This window comes from Eretmochelys imbricata, chromosome 3 (genome assembly GCF_965152235.1).
Source record: "Eretmochelys imbricata isolate rEreImb1 chromosome 3, rEreImb1.hap1, whole genome shotgun sequence".
In the NCBI taxonomy this organism is placed as follows: domain Eukaryota; kingdom Metazoa; phylum Chordata; order Testudines; family Cheloniidae; genus Eretmochelys; species Eretmochelys imbricata.
Window position 1 is genome coordinate 161,455,712 of NC_135574.1, and position 15,597 is coordinate 161,471,308.

General features: G+C 40.9%; 1 protein-coding gene across 5 annotated transcripts in view; it reads left to right on the forward strand.

Moving 5' to 3' along the window:
• The window catches only part of RAB3GAP2 (RAB3 GTPase activating non-catalytic protein subunit 2), a 70,972-nt gene that overhangs the window by 40,492 nt on the left and 14,883 nt on the right, over nucleotides 1-15,597 (forward strand). For all 5 annotated transcript variants that reach the window (XM_077813741.1, XM_077813742.1, XM_077813743.1 and 2 more), the window contains 9 exons: nucleotides 42-185; nucleotides 582-664; nucleotides 2,164-2,228; nucleotides 2,596-2,686; nucleotides 6,756-6,883; nucleotides 8,262-8,475; nucleotides 9,886-9,983; nucleotides 12,738-12,843; nucleotides 14,665-14,825. In XM_077813741.1, the coding sequence (XP_077669867.1) occupies nucleotides 42-185; nucleotides 582-664; nucleotides 2,164-2,228; nucleotides 2,596-2,686; nucleotides 6,756-6,883; nucleotides 8,262-8,475; nucleotides 9,886-9,983; nucleotides 12,738-12,843; nucleotides 14,665-14,825 (1,090 nt within the window). The remainder of the gene's footprint in view (nucleotides 1-41; nucleotides 186-581; nucleotides 665-2,163; nucleotides 2,229-2,595; nucleotides 2,687-6,755; nucleotides 6,884-8,261; nucleotides 8,476-9,885; nucleotides 9,984-12,737; nucleotides 12,844-14,664; nucleotides 14,826-15,597) is intronic.

Below are 15,597 nucleotides of genomic sequence, written 5' to 3' on the forward strand. Positions count from 1 at the left end.
CAGTCTTCATTGTCATGGCCATATCTGTGTGTTTGTTTCAGGTTGATGTATCCTGGCTATAAAATAATGGGTTTAAACAATATGATTAGTCAAGGTTGGCAGTCTCAGACTTACCAGATCTGTCTTGTTGATCCAGTGTCTGGAAGCATAAAAACTGTTCATGTACCTTTCCATTTAGCACTAAGGTAAGGTTAGCTCCATTTTATATCATAATCTACCTTAACTGTCTCCTCTTAACGGAAGCCTTTTGATAAGTGTTTGAAATTGTTTTTTAGTTCCAGAGGGCCAGAATTAGCTATTCTTTCTCATGCTGAGTAGTGCATTATTCCAAGAGTAGTCTCATGCACTTGTGTGGAGAAAGGTGTCCTCAGTGTGAGTAATGATGGTGGAATTTGGCCCTTGGGAAATGAAATGTGTGATTATTTTATGAGACGTAATACTTGAGTTTTAGAATAACTAGTAACTGTTTTAATTTTATGCCAGAGTGAACAAAAAATGTTTTCACCAATGATGTAATTCAGAAGTAACAAACATAAAATTTCAGTGTGTGTTTATATGAGATGTTTAAAAATCTTTTTCAGTGATAAAAAGAGTGAACGAGCAAAAGATATGCATCTAGTGAAGAAGTTAAGTGCTTTACTCAAAGCTAAAACCTCAAATCTGGGTAGGTTTCTCCTAAGTGTTTGTTGTTTCTTAATGTCTCACCAACTGAAGCACACAATATGCACCCTGTATCCCTAGTGTACGTGTATATCATACATATACACCTGTCGATTTTGCCGTCTTTAATGTTTGTTAGGTGTAAGTGAATTTGTTTGCATATTGAAAGAAGACCTGCAAACTTACTATTCAAATGTATATTAAAATCAGGTTAGAATTGTGCTGAGTGCTTCAAAAAACTAGATTAAGAGCGTTCAGTTAATGTTCGTTTCTTTATACACATCTGCAAAGTCTAGATAAGTCTCAAATTATCTGCCATGTAGTCTGCTGGGGATGTTGTATTCACTATTGAGCTCCACAGCTGTCTGATCATGGGATTCAAATAATCCTTGCTTTTTTTTAACTATGTTCAGTAGAATTAGGGATTTCTTAATACTATTTTACCAAGAACAAACAAAAAACCAATGTTGGAGACATGCTGTATCTGGGGAGCGTTAGGGGGCAGGCAGTACTTTCTCCTGAAGGGTTCAGTAGTGTATGTGATGTGAGCGGCAGCATCTGACTAGCTCAGTTGATCTGGATTGTGCAGACGGGCAAAACAGCATAAAAAGGTAAATTCTCAGTGTGCTGTACAGTATATCCTTCTCACCTTGGTTATTTGGAGATGTTCAGCACCTCATTTTAATTTTAGAGCAATTGTTCTCAACAGTAAAGACATCTGAAGAGTCCTCTTGAAATGAAATGGAATTATAGTAATTTTTAGGTCTTCTACGGAGCAGTCCCAGCCCCACTAATGGTATCTTTGTTAGTACTTTTTGCATTCCCATCCTAATGTTGACTCAGGTCACCTGGTATGACACGGTTCAGTTGTATTAAAAGTGAGATTTTTCTCACAGGGCAGGGTAAAATTAGTTTGGCAGGCTCCTAGTGCATATTGGCACAAATTATGTCATGACTTTTGCAAGTAGCCTGTAGATTTTTAAAAGGCTCCTTGGGTGAAATCCACTCTTGTACAAAGAGCCAGCACAAGCCCAGTCCACCACTTAAGTCCTAATTGAGCTCTATTTTTAGCGTTTAAATGATGCGTAACGTCCATGCTTGCCAGCTGCATGGGGTAGGAGGGATATCACCTTTTGCGCATAGATACCCTTGTTCCTATATGTAATTTTTTTCTTACAAAAGAGGCAAATTTGGAATGATACATGCCTCTCCGTTTCTGAGACACAAGGTGGTTGAGGTAATATCTATTATTGGACCAACTTGTTACTTCTGATATTACCTCACCCACCTTGTGTCTCTAATGTCCTGGGACCAACACAGCTACAACACTGCAAACAGTCAGTGTGAGTTTTTTCCAAGTTAATGGTGGCAGTTCGTCCAATCATGTCAAACCAAACAATTAGAATGTAAATAAGTGTACAGCTTCACTGTGGTGCATAATGACTTGCTTTTCAAGATCCGTGTTGCAAATATGAATTAATGACTGGATCATCTTTGTTGCAGATGTGGTTGAAGCTGAAGCAAAGGAATTAATTCTTGATATTAAATACCCTGCTACAAAAAAACAGGTGAATATTGAGAGGGGGAGTTTCAATCTGGGAAAGAATTTCACATGATCAGACTTGGGTGTAAACCTTTGACCATTGACCTTTCACAGTTTTCTTAGTTCTTTCCATGATTTCTCATTGACAAAGCTTAAGGACTTGCTTTACAGCATTGCTTATTTTATTTTTTCTATAACATAGTACATAGAATTCATGTTGATTTGTGATTTTGCTGCAGGATCCATTTGTGCTGTAAGTGCAAATATGTGTAGCGGAAATAGTAACTTAAAAATACTCTGACTTGTATTGTTATGGGCTTCCTTAAACACTTCAACAGTAACATGAAGGAAGATGAATGGAAATACTTCATTTTGTTAATTTCTGCTAACAGGCTTTGGAAAGCATATTGGCAAGTGAACGTGTACCACTCTCCTCTCTCTCAAACATCACTCAGACATTGATGGACACCTTAAAAAAACAGGGTAAGTGGAAGCTGCTTTTGTAATATGCAGACACACACACAATCTATCCGTGGTGTGGCTTGACGCAAGACTACTGCTGTGAGGCCAGGAGAATATCTGTCATGGGAATCCACTGCTTCATCAGGCTTGGCCTGCTTGGCTTTTCTGCCAGCTAGAGCAAGACATTCCTTTTGTATTTTTTTTTTCCCTGCCTGCATCAGCTTGCTAGTGAGCACCTTCTCCAGCACTTGCCATGTATCTATAATGCAAGAATTACTTCAGTATATTTTTGAAATCTTTGACAGGTTGAATGAGTCCATGCATTATGTATATTTTGCAAATGCAAGAAGCATAAATTGCTTTCAATTAAATACACACAGATATATTCCTCTCTTATATGTTTATATACATTGACTTGCAAATAATTCTATCAATATGTTTCAGCATCTTCACCAAACTTCTATTTTGTATATATTAGTAAAAATAAGCTGGGCTCAACTCTGTTGTATAGAACAGGAGCCTCCAGAACGTTCCACCTTATGGAGCTCCCTCTTCAGTCTTCCCCCTTCCTTAGGAAGAAAATGAGGTCTGGTCCCTTAAACCCTTAAAATTTTTGGATTCACTGAAGGCACTGAACCATGGGCACAGAGGTTTTATGCCACTGAAATGGTTGTAGATCTATCTGATGCTTCCCTTCTTCTCCTTGTGGGCAGCATGGCTTTACTGGTCTTGCACTTCTAGGTCTTTCTAAACTGGGGGCTGTATCCACAGTTTCCCTTAAGGGTAGGTTTCTCAGGCCAAAGAAGTGCATTTGGTCAAAATTCTGACAGATGGAGGAGGGTAAAATAACCCAACATAACTCCTCCCTTGAAACTAACGAAATGCTTCTTGCATTTTGGATTCTGTTGTTTTGGGGGGGCATGACTAGGTCTTGAGGGAGGGAGCAGGAGAAGAGTCTATCTCTGTGAAATCACCTTCAGATGCACAGCGACTTTCCAGCGTAAGATAATGTTCATCCTATTGTTGTTGTTTTGCATGGACTCTATCCACACTGTGAGGAGGAACAGCTGAGCCCTTGGCAGTGTAGTTCACAGAAGCCGTATTACTGCAGGAGGTGCATGGAGGCCCTGAGTGAACAGAATTTGCCTGTGGATCCCAGAATGCTTGTGGGTTGGGAGGGCCTGTCCCTGACCATCTCCGTAGTGAGGGATCCCCCACTGATGATGTGTAACTTCAGAGCTGTGGAATGAAATAGGAGTTTTTCCATTGACTTTAATGGGGCCAGGATTTCACCCTTGGAGTGTTCTGCCCAACTTTGGCCTGCCGTGATCAGGACAAGATATGGCTTTAAATAGCTAGTGTATCCACTCAAATGTGAAGTCCTAAAAATACAGATTCTTATGAGAAACTATTTTCACAATGAAATGGAAAATTTATGCCTCCATTTTCATTTTGTATTTATTGAGTCCTCTTTGTTAGCTTATGTGTGCTTTATGCACTGTCCTCTCTTTTTCCATCTGCACTGTATTACTGTATTCCCTGCCTGGTCACAGTAAAGAACAAATTTGGCTCAAGTTCCTACCTCCTAGTTTGGCTGTGTATCGGCCAGTAATATTGTGGCTAAATGGATATTCTGAAACAGATGTTGGCCTGTATGAATCCTGCTATTGTGAGGAAAAGGTCAATTGATTAGCTGTACCAAGCTGTTCAGGCTTCCTTTTTGTTTCCAGGATTTTTAATAGCAGAGTATCTGAGAAATGGCTGAGTTTCACAGAGAGAAAATTGTACACTGGGAAGTCATTTGAGCACACAAATGGTTTGTTCAGAGACAAATCTTTCTACAGAAAAATCAGTTTAGAATCTTTGTTTTATGTGCTTTAATGTCAGGTAAATTAAGACATTATTAAATATGATACTGGGTCTGTCGCAGATAGTGCTTATCAAATGTTGTTCTTAAGAATTGGTTTCCCACATATGCAGATTAAGAAAGTAGAGAGACCAGGTAGGTGAAGTAATATCTTTTATTGCAGTGGTTTTCAACGTGTGGGTCGCACTGGGTCATAGCGGTTCTGGTCAGCACTGCCGACCGGGCCATTAAAAGTCCTGTCGGCGGTGCTGCCCAGCGAAGGCAGGCTAGTGCCTACCTGTTCCGACACCGCGCTGCGCCCCGGAAGCGGCCAGCAGCAGGTCCGGCTCCTAGGTTGGGGGAGGGGGCGCAGGACTCCGCATGCTGCCCCCGAGCCGGTTCCCAGCCAGTGGGAGCTGGGGGGCTGTGCCTGCGGGTGAAAGCTGTGCCGCTTGCGCGCCTCCACCTAGGAGACAGACCTGCTGCTGGCCACTTCCGGGGCGCAGTGTGGTCCGCAGTGCCAGGACAGGCGGGAAGCCTGCCTCTGCACCCCGGCTGCGCCGCTGACTGGGAACCACTGGAGGTAAGCACGCACCCCAACCCCGTGCCCCAATCCCCTGTCCCCCTCAAACCTAGAGCCCCCTCCTGCACCCCAAACCTCCCATCCCTGGCCCCCCCCCAGAGCCTGCACCCCCGGCCCAGAACCCTGACCCTCTCCCACACCCCAACCCCCTCCCCATCCCAGAGCCCTTTCCCCACACCCTTAACCCCTCATTCTCTGCCCTACCCCAGAGCCCTCACCCCCGAACCCTAACCCTCTGTCCCGGCCCTGAGCCCCTCCCACACCCAAAACCGCTCATCCCCAGTTCCGTTGGATCTCGAGCATCAACTATTTTCTTCAACTGGGTCCCCAGAAAAAAAGTTTGAAAACCATTGTTTTATTGGACCAACTTCTGGTAGTGAGAGACACAAGCTTTCAAGCTCACACAGAACTCTTCTTCAGGTCTGGGAAATGTATGCTGTATGTCACAGCTAAATACAAGGTGGATGAGATTACTTAGCATAAGTAGTTAACACATTTCAAGGGGCCATTCAAGGTGAAGTAAGAAAGTAGACATACATCAAATGACACATTTTTTTGTTACCTGATCCCATTGTTTAGATTCAGTATCTTATTCTTCAGCTTAGGCCTTAGCAGGTAGAAGACAAACTGAGTGAGCGTGCATGCTGAGTAGCAACTCAACAGTTTAGAAAGACTCCTAATTGCAGACGTTGGTGTCTGTTTTGGGCATTCTTGTAACTGACTGCTTCTGCGCTTGTTTTGAAATTGCAGGAAGTGTTATGCAAATTATGCTGAGGTGTTGAATTGTCTGTTGCATGTTGCTTCACAAATGTGAGTTACTATATAAACTGAAAAACAGCCTCCCTTAATCTTGGTGTTTCCATTGTGCCTTTCAACTTGCACAAGAAGCTGAGCTGTGAATAGGCTCTTTATTTAGTTTGATAAAGAAGAAGAAAACACTTAATTTTTTAGTCAAATTAACTATTACTGTGTTGAGGTATTAGTGCTTTTTAAAATTCTAAACTCTGGGTTGATATCAATTGCATGTGTCTTCTCTGGCTGCCATAGTTATGCTAGTTGCTTTCCCAAACTCTGAAGAATTACAAATATCAGGGGATTTCTACTGATTTTTGTTAACACGGTTTCCGTTTTGTCACTGAAAGACAATAATGCCCATTGTGTTTCCTCAATTTTAGTGTTGGAAACTTTATTTGCAGCTTTTTTATTTTATTTATTATTTGCAGATTTACCACATTCACATATTGGCAGCATAACAACTAAAATTCATGCAGCATTGTACTTTGCAAGGAACTTGTGTTTGTTTTTAAAAAAAGTAATTACTTGAAGAGTGCAGTCTGTAGCATCCTGCCTTTCCTTGATTTTTACCTGGTGGTGCACAAGAGGTCCTCTACAGTAGCCTTGTGTTCGGTGTTCCATTGCAGCCTTTTTCTTGGCAAAAATAAGCCTGATACCCTATTTGCTTTTGGGCAAAAATCATCCTCGCTTTAACTTGCCATGGATTAAACGTCATATCGTGAGCAAGAGTGTGTCGAAAACATTACACTGGAGCATATGTCATCTAACTCCTTTATAAGAGTTTAATGAAACTACAAAGAACATTTCACAGCTCCAGTACACACACTCATTCAGACTAATGCACATCTTTATTTCTCTCTCTCCAGAGTTTGTGTGTGTTGATGAAGGATTGCTCCAGTTCTGTGCAAATAAGTTAAAGCTGCTGCATCTTTATGAGTCAGTCAGCAAACTGAATTCTTTGAGCATGCAGCCAAGCACTCCGCTCTCTGATAATGTAAGTAACATCAAAACTTCTTTCTGTGAAAGAATTAACCATTTGGCAGGTAGATTAAATGGAAAATTACTAGGGCTGTCAAGTGATTAAAAAAATTAATCGCGATTAATCCCGCTGTTAAACAATAATAAAATACCCTTTATTTAAATATTTGTGGATGTTTTTCACTTTTTCAAATATATTGCTTTCAATTACAACACAGAATACAAAGTGTACAGTGCTTACTTTCTTTTTTACAGTGAAAATATCTGTAATAAAAATAATATAAACAAAAGAAGTAGTATTTTTCAATTCACCTAATACAAGTACTGTAGTGCAATCTCTTTGTCATGAAAGTTAAACTTTGTAAATGTAGAATTATGTACAAAAATAAAACTGCACTCAAAAATAAATAAAAATAAAACAATGTAAAAACTCTAGAGCCTACGAATCCACTCAGTCCAACTTCTTATTCAGCTAATCGCTAAGACAAACAAGCTTGTTTGCATTTGTGGGAGATAATGCTGCCCACCTCTTATTTACAGTGTCACTTGAAAGTGAGAACAGGCGTTCACATGGCACTGTTGTAGCTGGTGTCACAAGATATTTTCATGCCAGACGTGCTAAAGGTTCATATGTCCTTTCATGCTTTGACCACCATTACAGAGGACATGCGTCCACGCTGATGACAGGTTCTGCTTGATGATGATCCAAAGCTGTGCGGACGACACATGTTCATTTTCATCGTTTAAGTCAGATGCCACTTATGGTTATGACCGGCTAAATCAACCGCCGATCACTTGCCCATCGACTCCTTACAGGAGTCGATGAGGGAACGTCGCCCATTGATGTCACGTAGTGTGGACCCCGCAGTAAGTAGATCTAAGCTACGTCAATTTGAGTTACACTATTCATGTAACTCAAATTGCGTAGCTTAGATTGACTTTTCCCTTCAGTGTAGACAAGGCCTTAGTCACTTAATATGTGAGACAGAGCCAGGAATAGAACTCCTGTCTCCTGACTCCAATCATTTGTCCTAAGTGCAGAAGGCTTTCCTTTATCCTTTTTGGGAGGAAGAATTAATTCTGGAAACTAACTTGTGACCAAATCTGCCTTGTATCTAGTATTTTAAATAGATGTACAAAATGTTCTACTTCATATTTTGGGTTACTTTTAGTATCATTACAGAAGTCTCTGCATATCGGCATTACAGAACCTTGCAATAGGTCTGCCCAATTTGCAAGGTGGCTGCTTTCTCAAGGATTTTTGGCTAATTAAAAAAACGGTAGTCATGTACAGCAGAGAGAAATTGGGTGTGGGAAATAAGTATGTTATATCTTCAGATACAAACTTACATATGGTCATTATTTACAGTTGTTCTAATCTTTCTGCTTTTAAGGATTTGGCTAAACTACTCAGGCTGGATGAAAAAGAGTTTGCTAGGCTCCAGACGTTACTGGAAAACTACAAGCAAGAAAACATCCAAACCACCATTCGATTTGCTGATGATAAAGATGGTATATTGCCTGTGAAAATGTTCTTGGAGTATTTAGAATATGAAAAGGACATGATTCTAGTGAAGAAACTAGATGAAGGAGAATATGTGGCTTTAGGTAAGAGCTCTTGAAGGACTAGTGTTTGTCAGATTAATGCTTCATTCTGTTTTAGTCTAACTTTAAAATCTGGATAAGATGGGGCTCAAAATATTTACTGGATGGACATTTACTAGCCAGAGGACTACATTTATTAAGTAGACACTGAAATAAAAGAAGGCAGAGGCTCTCCAGTTAGATCAAGGGGCATTGCTAGGGCAAGAAACCCACACTTTCTCCTTAGCTTCAGGAAACAGGGTGCTGGAATTCCCATCGATGTGTTGCCTCTCAACCTCCCATACCACGCTGCCTCCTTGGAGTGAGAAGGAAAGTATTTCTCAACTGTCCACCTATCTCACTCCCCTACACCACTCCCCACCTGCAAAGGGCACCTCATATTAGCAGATATCAAATTATATCCTTCTGCCCAACTATTTAACAGATACCAAATTTGTATATTTGTGAGGCAAATGGCGTCTAGTCATGGCCTCAACAAACTTTCCTCATGAGAGGAATTGGAGGTGAAGAATTCCTGGGGTGCCTATCTTTATGTCTGTGTGAACATCAAAGGCCCTTTCTAGGGTAGCCTAGAGTCTACTTCAGTGTACTTCTCCTATATCCCCTCCAAAATATTGTACTTGGGTTTTAAAACCAGGACAGAGTCACCAGGCCTCTTGCTGACCAGAACCACCAATAGACAAGCTGCCTCAATAACAGAACTACTGCAAGCTGGTGGTATAAATAATGGCAACAAAACATAAATGCTAATGTAAACTTTCTCCTGAGTTCAGCTTTGTTTCCTAGAAGAGAGCCCCTATGCCTCTACTTCTCTCTGCCTCAGACACATCCAACCATTTGTATACTCCTGGGTTGGAGCTAATAGGACTCTCATGATCTGACACCAGAGTGAGTCAGCAAAAATAGCTCCGGTTCTCCTGCTGGATTCTAAAACACACCACCATGGCACACAGGCCTGGATTACTTGGCAGCTAAATTTGCTCTCATACATATTCTACTTTTTAAACTCTTCTCTATATTTAATGGTGATACGTATAATCTGAACTGGTGCAATCTGTTTTACATTGTTATATAGCCCTTTGTCCACACACTCTACTTGCCTTCCCTTCTTCCTTGTTTTTGGAAAAAAGAATTAAGAGTAAAATAGTCATTCCAAACAGTACTGCTCTGTGTATCCCACTTCCTGGCAGCTGTCCAGAACTATCTCCTTGACCCTATCCTTGTCTATCTATGGATCCACAGGCTCCGCATCAGCCAAAGAAAGGCTGTGACCTAGGCATTAGGATATTACACTGTTTGCTCAAAGCTCCCTTGCCTCAAGCCCAGTAAGTCCTGATCTGTCTGGTGAACCAGTCATCTGCATGTTGAGTGTTGGATCATTGTAGATGAAGTTGATGTGTTGTTTGTTTTTAGGCAGCTTTTTTTTCTGGAAATGTTTGTGTGGCGAGAGTTCCACAGAGGAAATGTGCCATACACTGGAGTCTGCAGGATTTAGCCCTCAGTTATTATTGGTAAGATACTGATTTAATTGTGTTCCTTGCTTTTTACCCAGAATATACATGAATTTAAACATCTCAATGCCAGAAAAATTTCACAATTTACAATATTGACCTTTAAGCACCGGGAATAACCATGTACACTTAGCATGTTAGTGTCTAGACTTCTGCCCTTTTTGAGATCTGTAAATCCCTCTTTTGAGAGCATTGTCAGTTATGTTATATAATAAAATGGGTACAACTCAGGATAAAATAGAGAGGCATTTAAGTTCTAGCCCCAAATGTCTTCAGCCTAATTACTATATAATGTATATATTCAGCAATACACATGCCATCTTAACGATATTTTCTTCACGGCTCTTTTGCTATGAGAAATAATATACTTCATGCCAGCAGATAAGCAATAAATCCAAGTGAAATACATATTTTTGTGGAATGAGACTTGGTGAGGAAACATTTTCATTTCAAACATAGAAAAAGTTGTTATAAACAAGTGAGAAATTATTTTAAAAAATGAATGTAATTTCAAAACTGCTTTTTAAAAATGCATTTTTACAGGCTAATCTTTTAAATTCCAGTGAAGATAATCCCTTTTAAACTAAATATTCCCTGCAGTGCTTGAAACCCAAGCACCACAGCAATAAGAACCTGAAAGTGAAACTGAGTTACTGATTTTCTTCATTTAACCTGAGAGAGCTGCAAATAGTGAACACAGCATATGCAGTGGCAAATAGATTAGATTTAAAAAAATCTTTTGATAATCTACATAATACAGGTAGGCAGATTTGTATATAGGGTATGAGGTTCTTTAAGCTGATGATGTAGAGTAAAGGCAGTACAACAGGCTGTGTCCCACTTTAGGGTCCTGACAGACCCTCATGTTCCAAAAAAAAAAAATCGTTGGCTTGTTATGAAATGCACAGAGCATTTTTTATAGTGTAGAGTAGATATTTTGCCTGTTTGTTCTCCTGTTTTTTTTTTCCCCCTCCTGTAACCTGCTCTGCTGCTAAGTTTTACCTCCAAAGCAGGTGTAATTAAAAACAGCTTGATAGTCGACTAAAGTTTTAACAGATTACTAAGGCCTAACCTATAATAGCTATACTATACTGTATACTCTATACTGCTATGCTATATAGCTATACTGGCAAAATGCTTGTAGTATAGATGCAACTTATACCTGCAAGGAAGTGCTTTTGTGTGTTACAGTTTATACCTGTTTGACAAGTGGAATAAGACCTACAGTACAAGCACTTTTGTGCTGGTATTAGTGTGTCTACAGTAGGGCTTTTGCTAGCATAGAAACATTGCAGAAAAAAATCACACATCTAACTAACATTGCTTTTCTGGCAAAGGCTTCTAGCATAGACCTGACCTCAGGTTTCTGTAGGATTTAATACCAGGTTACAATCTAAAGTGCTACATTCTGCAAATTTAGAAATAGCAGGTTCGTTACTGATTAAATGTGTAATTATCTAGGCAAAGACATACTAAGATGGAAAATTGTTTAATATTCCTGATGTCTGATTTAGTCATTTTTCAGAGTTGAATCACTTTTATTTGCCATTTGTATTTTGCACGTTGCAAGTATTCCATTCATGCAACCTTTATGAAGGTAGACTAGCCTACTCTAATCTGTGTGTTCATGAAGTGAAAGTCTGCCAGACAGCTAGCACAGTTTGCCATAGTCTCTGTAGTAGTTTTGGGGCTATTGTTAGAGGGAATCACTCAGTCAGCATCTTGTGTCCAAATAAACATGAATACCATTATTTGCAATTTTGGAAAGATCACAAGACTACCAAAGCCTAATGTAAAGTAGCTGCTGTCTGTAATTTATAAGTTTGTTCAACTACACACACAAGAAATTTCTTAATTAGCATTGCACTATGATGATTAGAACACCTAAACTATCAGCTATTTCTCAACATTTCTATTGTTGTGCATGAGTATTAGGAATTGTGACTTTTGGTACCAAAGGGTTAATTGAATCCAAATATAATTAGGAGTCTATAGAGTAATTATCTGGGTTGAGAAGATGATGTACTAGTTAAACTGGTCTTTTAGTCACTGATATTAAATGTAGCTCTTATGCATCAAATCCTTGTATTAACTTTTTAAAAAATCTTAATATACAGTCCTCTACAAATAACTACTTATTTAGCTAACATTCATTACGTGCCTTAATAGAACTCCTTTAATTTTAGAAAACAATTTATTTGATCAGTGAATTAGCTCCCCCCCCCCCATAAAAAACACCCCTAGTTTGGCTTCTGTACTATATGTGTGCTTTTAACATCAACTGTGTATGCTCATTTCTTGCAGCCTATAGATCATTGTCTCTTGAATGTTTCATCTTCTCCTAACTCTGGCACTTTCCTACCCCAGAGTTATGACTGAAGCACTGAACTTAATCTTTTCTGGTTTTAAGAAACTTCTGCTCCCTGCCTTTATTTTGCGATCTATATAATAACATGATACTAATTTTGTCCAGGTTGAGATGGGCTGTTTTACTGCAATTGTCTGTCTGCTGGCTCATGAGAGGAGTTTGTCCCGGGGATCTTTTTTTTGTAATTGAAAGATTGCTGAAGTGTGGTACTGTTGCACTTAAAAGCGTTGTCATGTGACGTATCATCTGCAGCACACCAGTGAACTCTTTGTGTTGATGTATTATAACATGGTTCCAGGGATCATACATTTTCACTCCACCCTAAGAAGTTATGTTGGAGAAAATACAACCTTTGATGTAATAAATATTCCACTTTTTTCCCCCAGTCTCTGCTTCTCAATGTGTGGCTTTCCAAGGAAAAAGATATTCTAGATGAACCACAGTCTGTCTGCTGTCTTCACACTATGCTGTCCCTTCTGAGCAAAATGAAAGGTGAAATACACATTCATAATCTTAAAATATCACAGTCAGCTAAAACTAGTATTCGTGGTTGTCAGAAACATGCCATTCTGACCATCTGTACTGCTCTGTAAATAAAGCAAACCCAACTAAATATTACTTGATTGCATTTTATAATAAGCATTTTATAATAGGGTTATTTAAAATTACAATTCAAGACTGTTTCACCTTATAGTGACTGGAAGGTTTGAAATTTTGGCTTGGATCCATAGAAACACTGAGATTTAAGGACCTTGGTTCCAGTGTCAGTTTGAAGTGATAGATGTCTCTGGAGGGATTTCCTTTTTAAAAAAATATTTTGTGTTTTTTCCTTTTAACAATGTCCCTTTTCAAACCATGTCCCATTCTCTCTACAGCCACCACCTTAGCTTCTGAGAACAATCATGTAGTGGAGTGCATTTGGGGTTCTTCCCCCTCAAAACTTCTTGATCCTGGGCCTGATGTGTGTTGTGGTGGTTTTTATCCATACTTGTTAATTATTCCCCTCCTATTCAAGCCTTCCAGAATGCCTTTGTTCAGCCCTATTACTACAACTACAACATCCATTTTGAGATTGTTGCTCCGGAGCATTTACTGACTGCACATCTCTGCAACTTCAGTACAGCATAGGGTTGCCAGGTGTCTGCACTCCTATTGGCCAAGTACCGCGGCCAATGGGAGCTGGGGTGGTGGTGCTTGAGGGTGAGAGCAGTGCGTGGAGCCTTCTCCCCTCCTCCTCCTCCTCCCTCCCATCCCCCGCCTAGGAGCTGGACCTGCTGGCCGCTTCCGGGGTGCAGCATGATGCCAGGATAAGCAGGGAGCCTGCCTTAGCCCTGCTGTGCTGCTGACTGGGAGCCACCCAAGAGAAGCATGCACCTCAACCCCGAGCCGCTTCCTGCACCCCAAACCGCCCATCCCTGGCCCCACCCCAGAGCCTGCACCCCACCCCCTGCCTCAACCCGCAGCCCCTTCCCACACTCCAAATCCCTTGGCCTCACCCCCCAGGCTGGAGCCCCTCCTGTGCCCCAAAACCCTCATCCCCGGCCCCAGCCCAGAGCCTGTACCCCCTCCCACATTCCATACCCCAGCCTCAACCTGCAGCCCCTCCCACATTCCAAAACCCTCAGCCCCATCCGCCAGCCTGAAACCGCCTCCTGCACCCCAAACCCCTCATCCTCAGCCCCACCCCGGAGCCTGCACCCCAATTCCCTGCCCCAGCCTGGATCCCCCTCCAGCACCCTGAACCCCTCATTTCTGGCCCCACCCCGGAGCCCGCACCCCCTCCCGCACTCCAACCTCAGCCAAGTGAAAGTGAGTGAGGATGGGGGAGAGCAAGCCACTGAGGGAGGGGGAATGTAGTGCGTGGGGGGCGGGGCCTCCAGGAAGGGGCGGGGCCAGGGTGTTCGGTTTTGTGGGATTAGAAAGTTGGCAACCCTAGTACAGCACTGCACTTTATAGTTATATGATCCACTGGATACATTAGAAATGTACAGCAGACTTCACTGCCTGGTGACTTCTATCATATTTTGCAAACCCTCAACCAGGACTTGGTGAAATCTCAGTAGTTCGTACTCTGCACTTCATTATAAAGGCTGGTTGAGATCTAGAAATTGTGGGTGAAAAGCTGAGAGAAAGATAACTTGGTGGCTCTTGCAGATTAAGTGAACTTGTTCAGTTACAGATGCTGTATTTAATCACCTTATGTTTTAACAGATAAAGGCAAATTCAGCTTCCAAAGTCAGGTTGTTACTCTGCTAGTTTCTCTCTCAACGCAGCCAGCTGATTTTTTTTTTTCCCCACCCTTTGTTTCTACAGTTGCGATCGATGAGTCATGGGATTCTCAATCAGTTTCCCCCTGGTGGCAGCAAATGCGCACAGCTTGTATTCAGTCTGAAAATAATGGAGCCGCCTTATTATCTGCACACGTTGGGCATTCCGTAACTGCACAGATCACTGACAGTATGGCAGAGAAAAAAGTAAGTAAATCTGAGACTTCTCCCTCTCTACAGCAATAATTGTATCAGATTCATGCAAAGCTTTTGCCCTTATGAGGGAAGGAACGTCTTGGCATTCACTCAGTAACACTCAGAAACCAGCGCAAAACACACAGTTTTCTGGGATAGGATTCAAAGGAATAGAAACCTGGAAACTTGTGTTTGGCCTTGCAGATTAATCTGCCCAGGTGTAAGGCATTGCAAGCCATTATGATATACAATTCAATCTGGAGATACCTACAGTATGTTTTACAGTGTGAATTATAGGGTGTCTCTTGACATTGAATGAGTGGAAGTTTTGCAGGACCAAAAGAGACACTTAGAGGGACACCAGCAGGAAGCCTAGTCGATTTCAAAAACTAAACTTTTAAGTTGTTTTGGATACTCAGCCTGCCTAACTGCCAATTTCTGACCGTGTGAATATTTTTAAGTTGACTAATTAAAAAAAAAAAGTTCCTGATTATCTAAATCCCCTTCCATAATTATGTTCTGATTTTTTTTAAGTGTTAAAAGCTCTTGTTTGTAGGTGTAAGAGGGCATCTGGTCTACAGGTTGATGTTTGGCCAGAGACAGACTGAGGTTTTTGGAATGTGTGGTGTTGCACTTTTATGTGGATACTTTTACATGCATACATGTATTTAAGAGATTGTAAGACCTGTGTGTGAATTTAAATATTGATTAACTTTTGTATAACTGTTCATTCTCCATCTACAGCTGATCTGCAAAAAAGCTCACAAATAACCTGCTTTGTTAG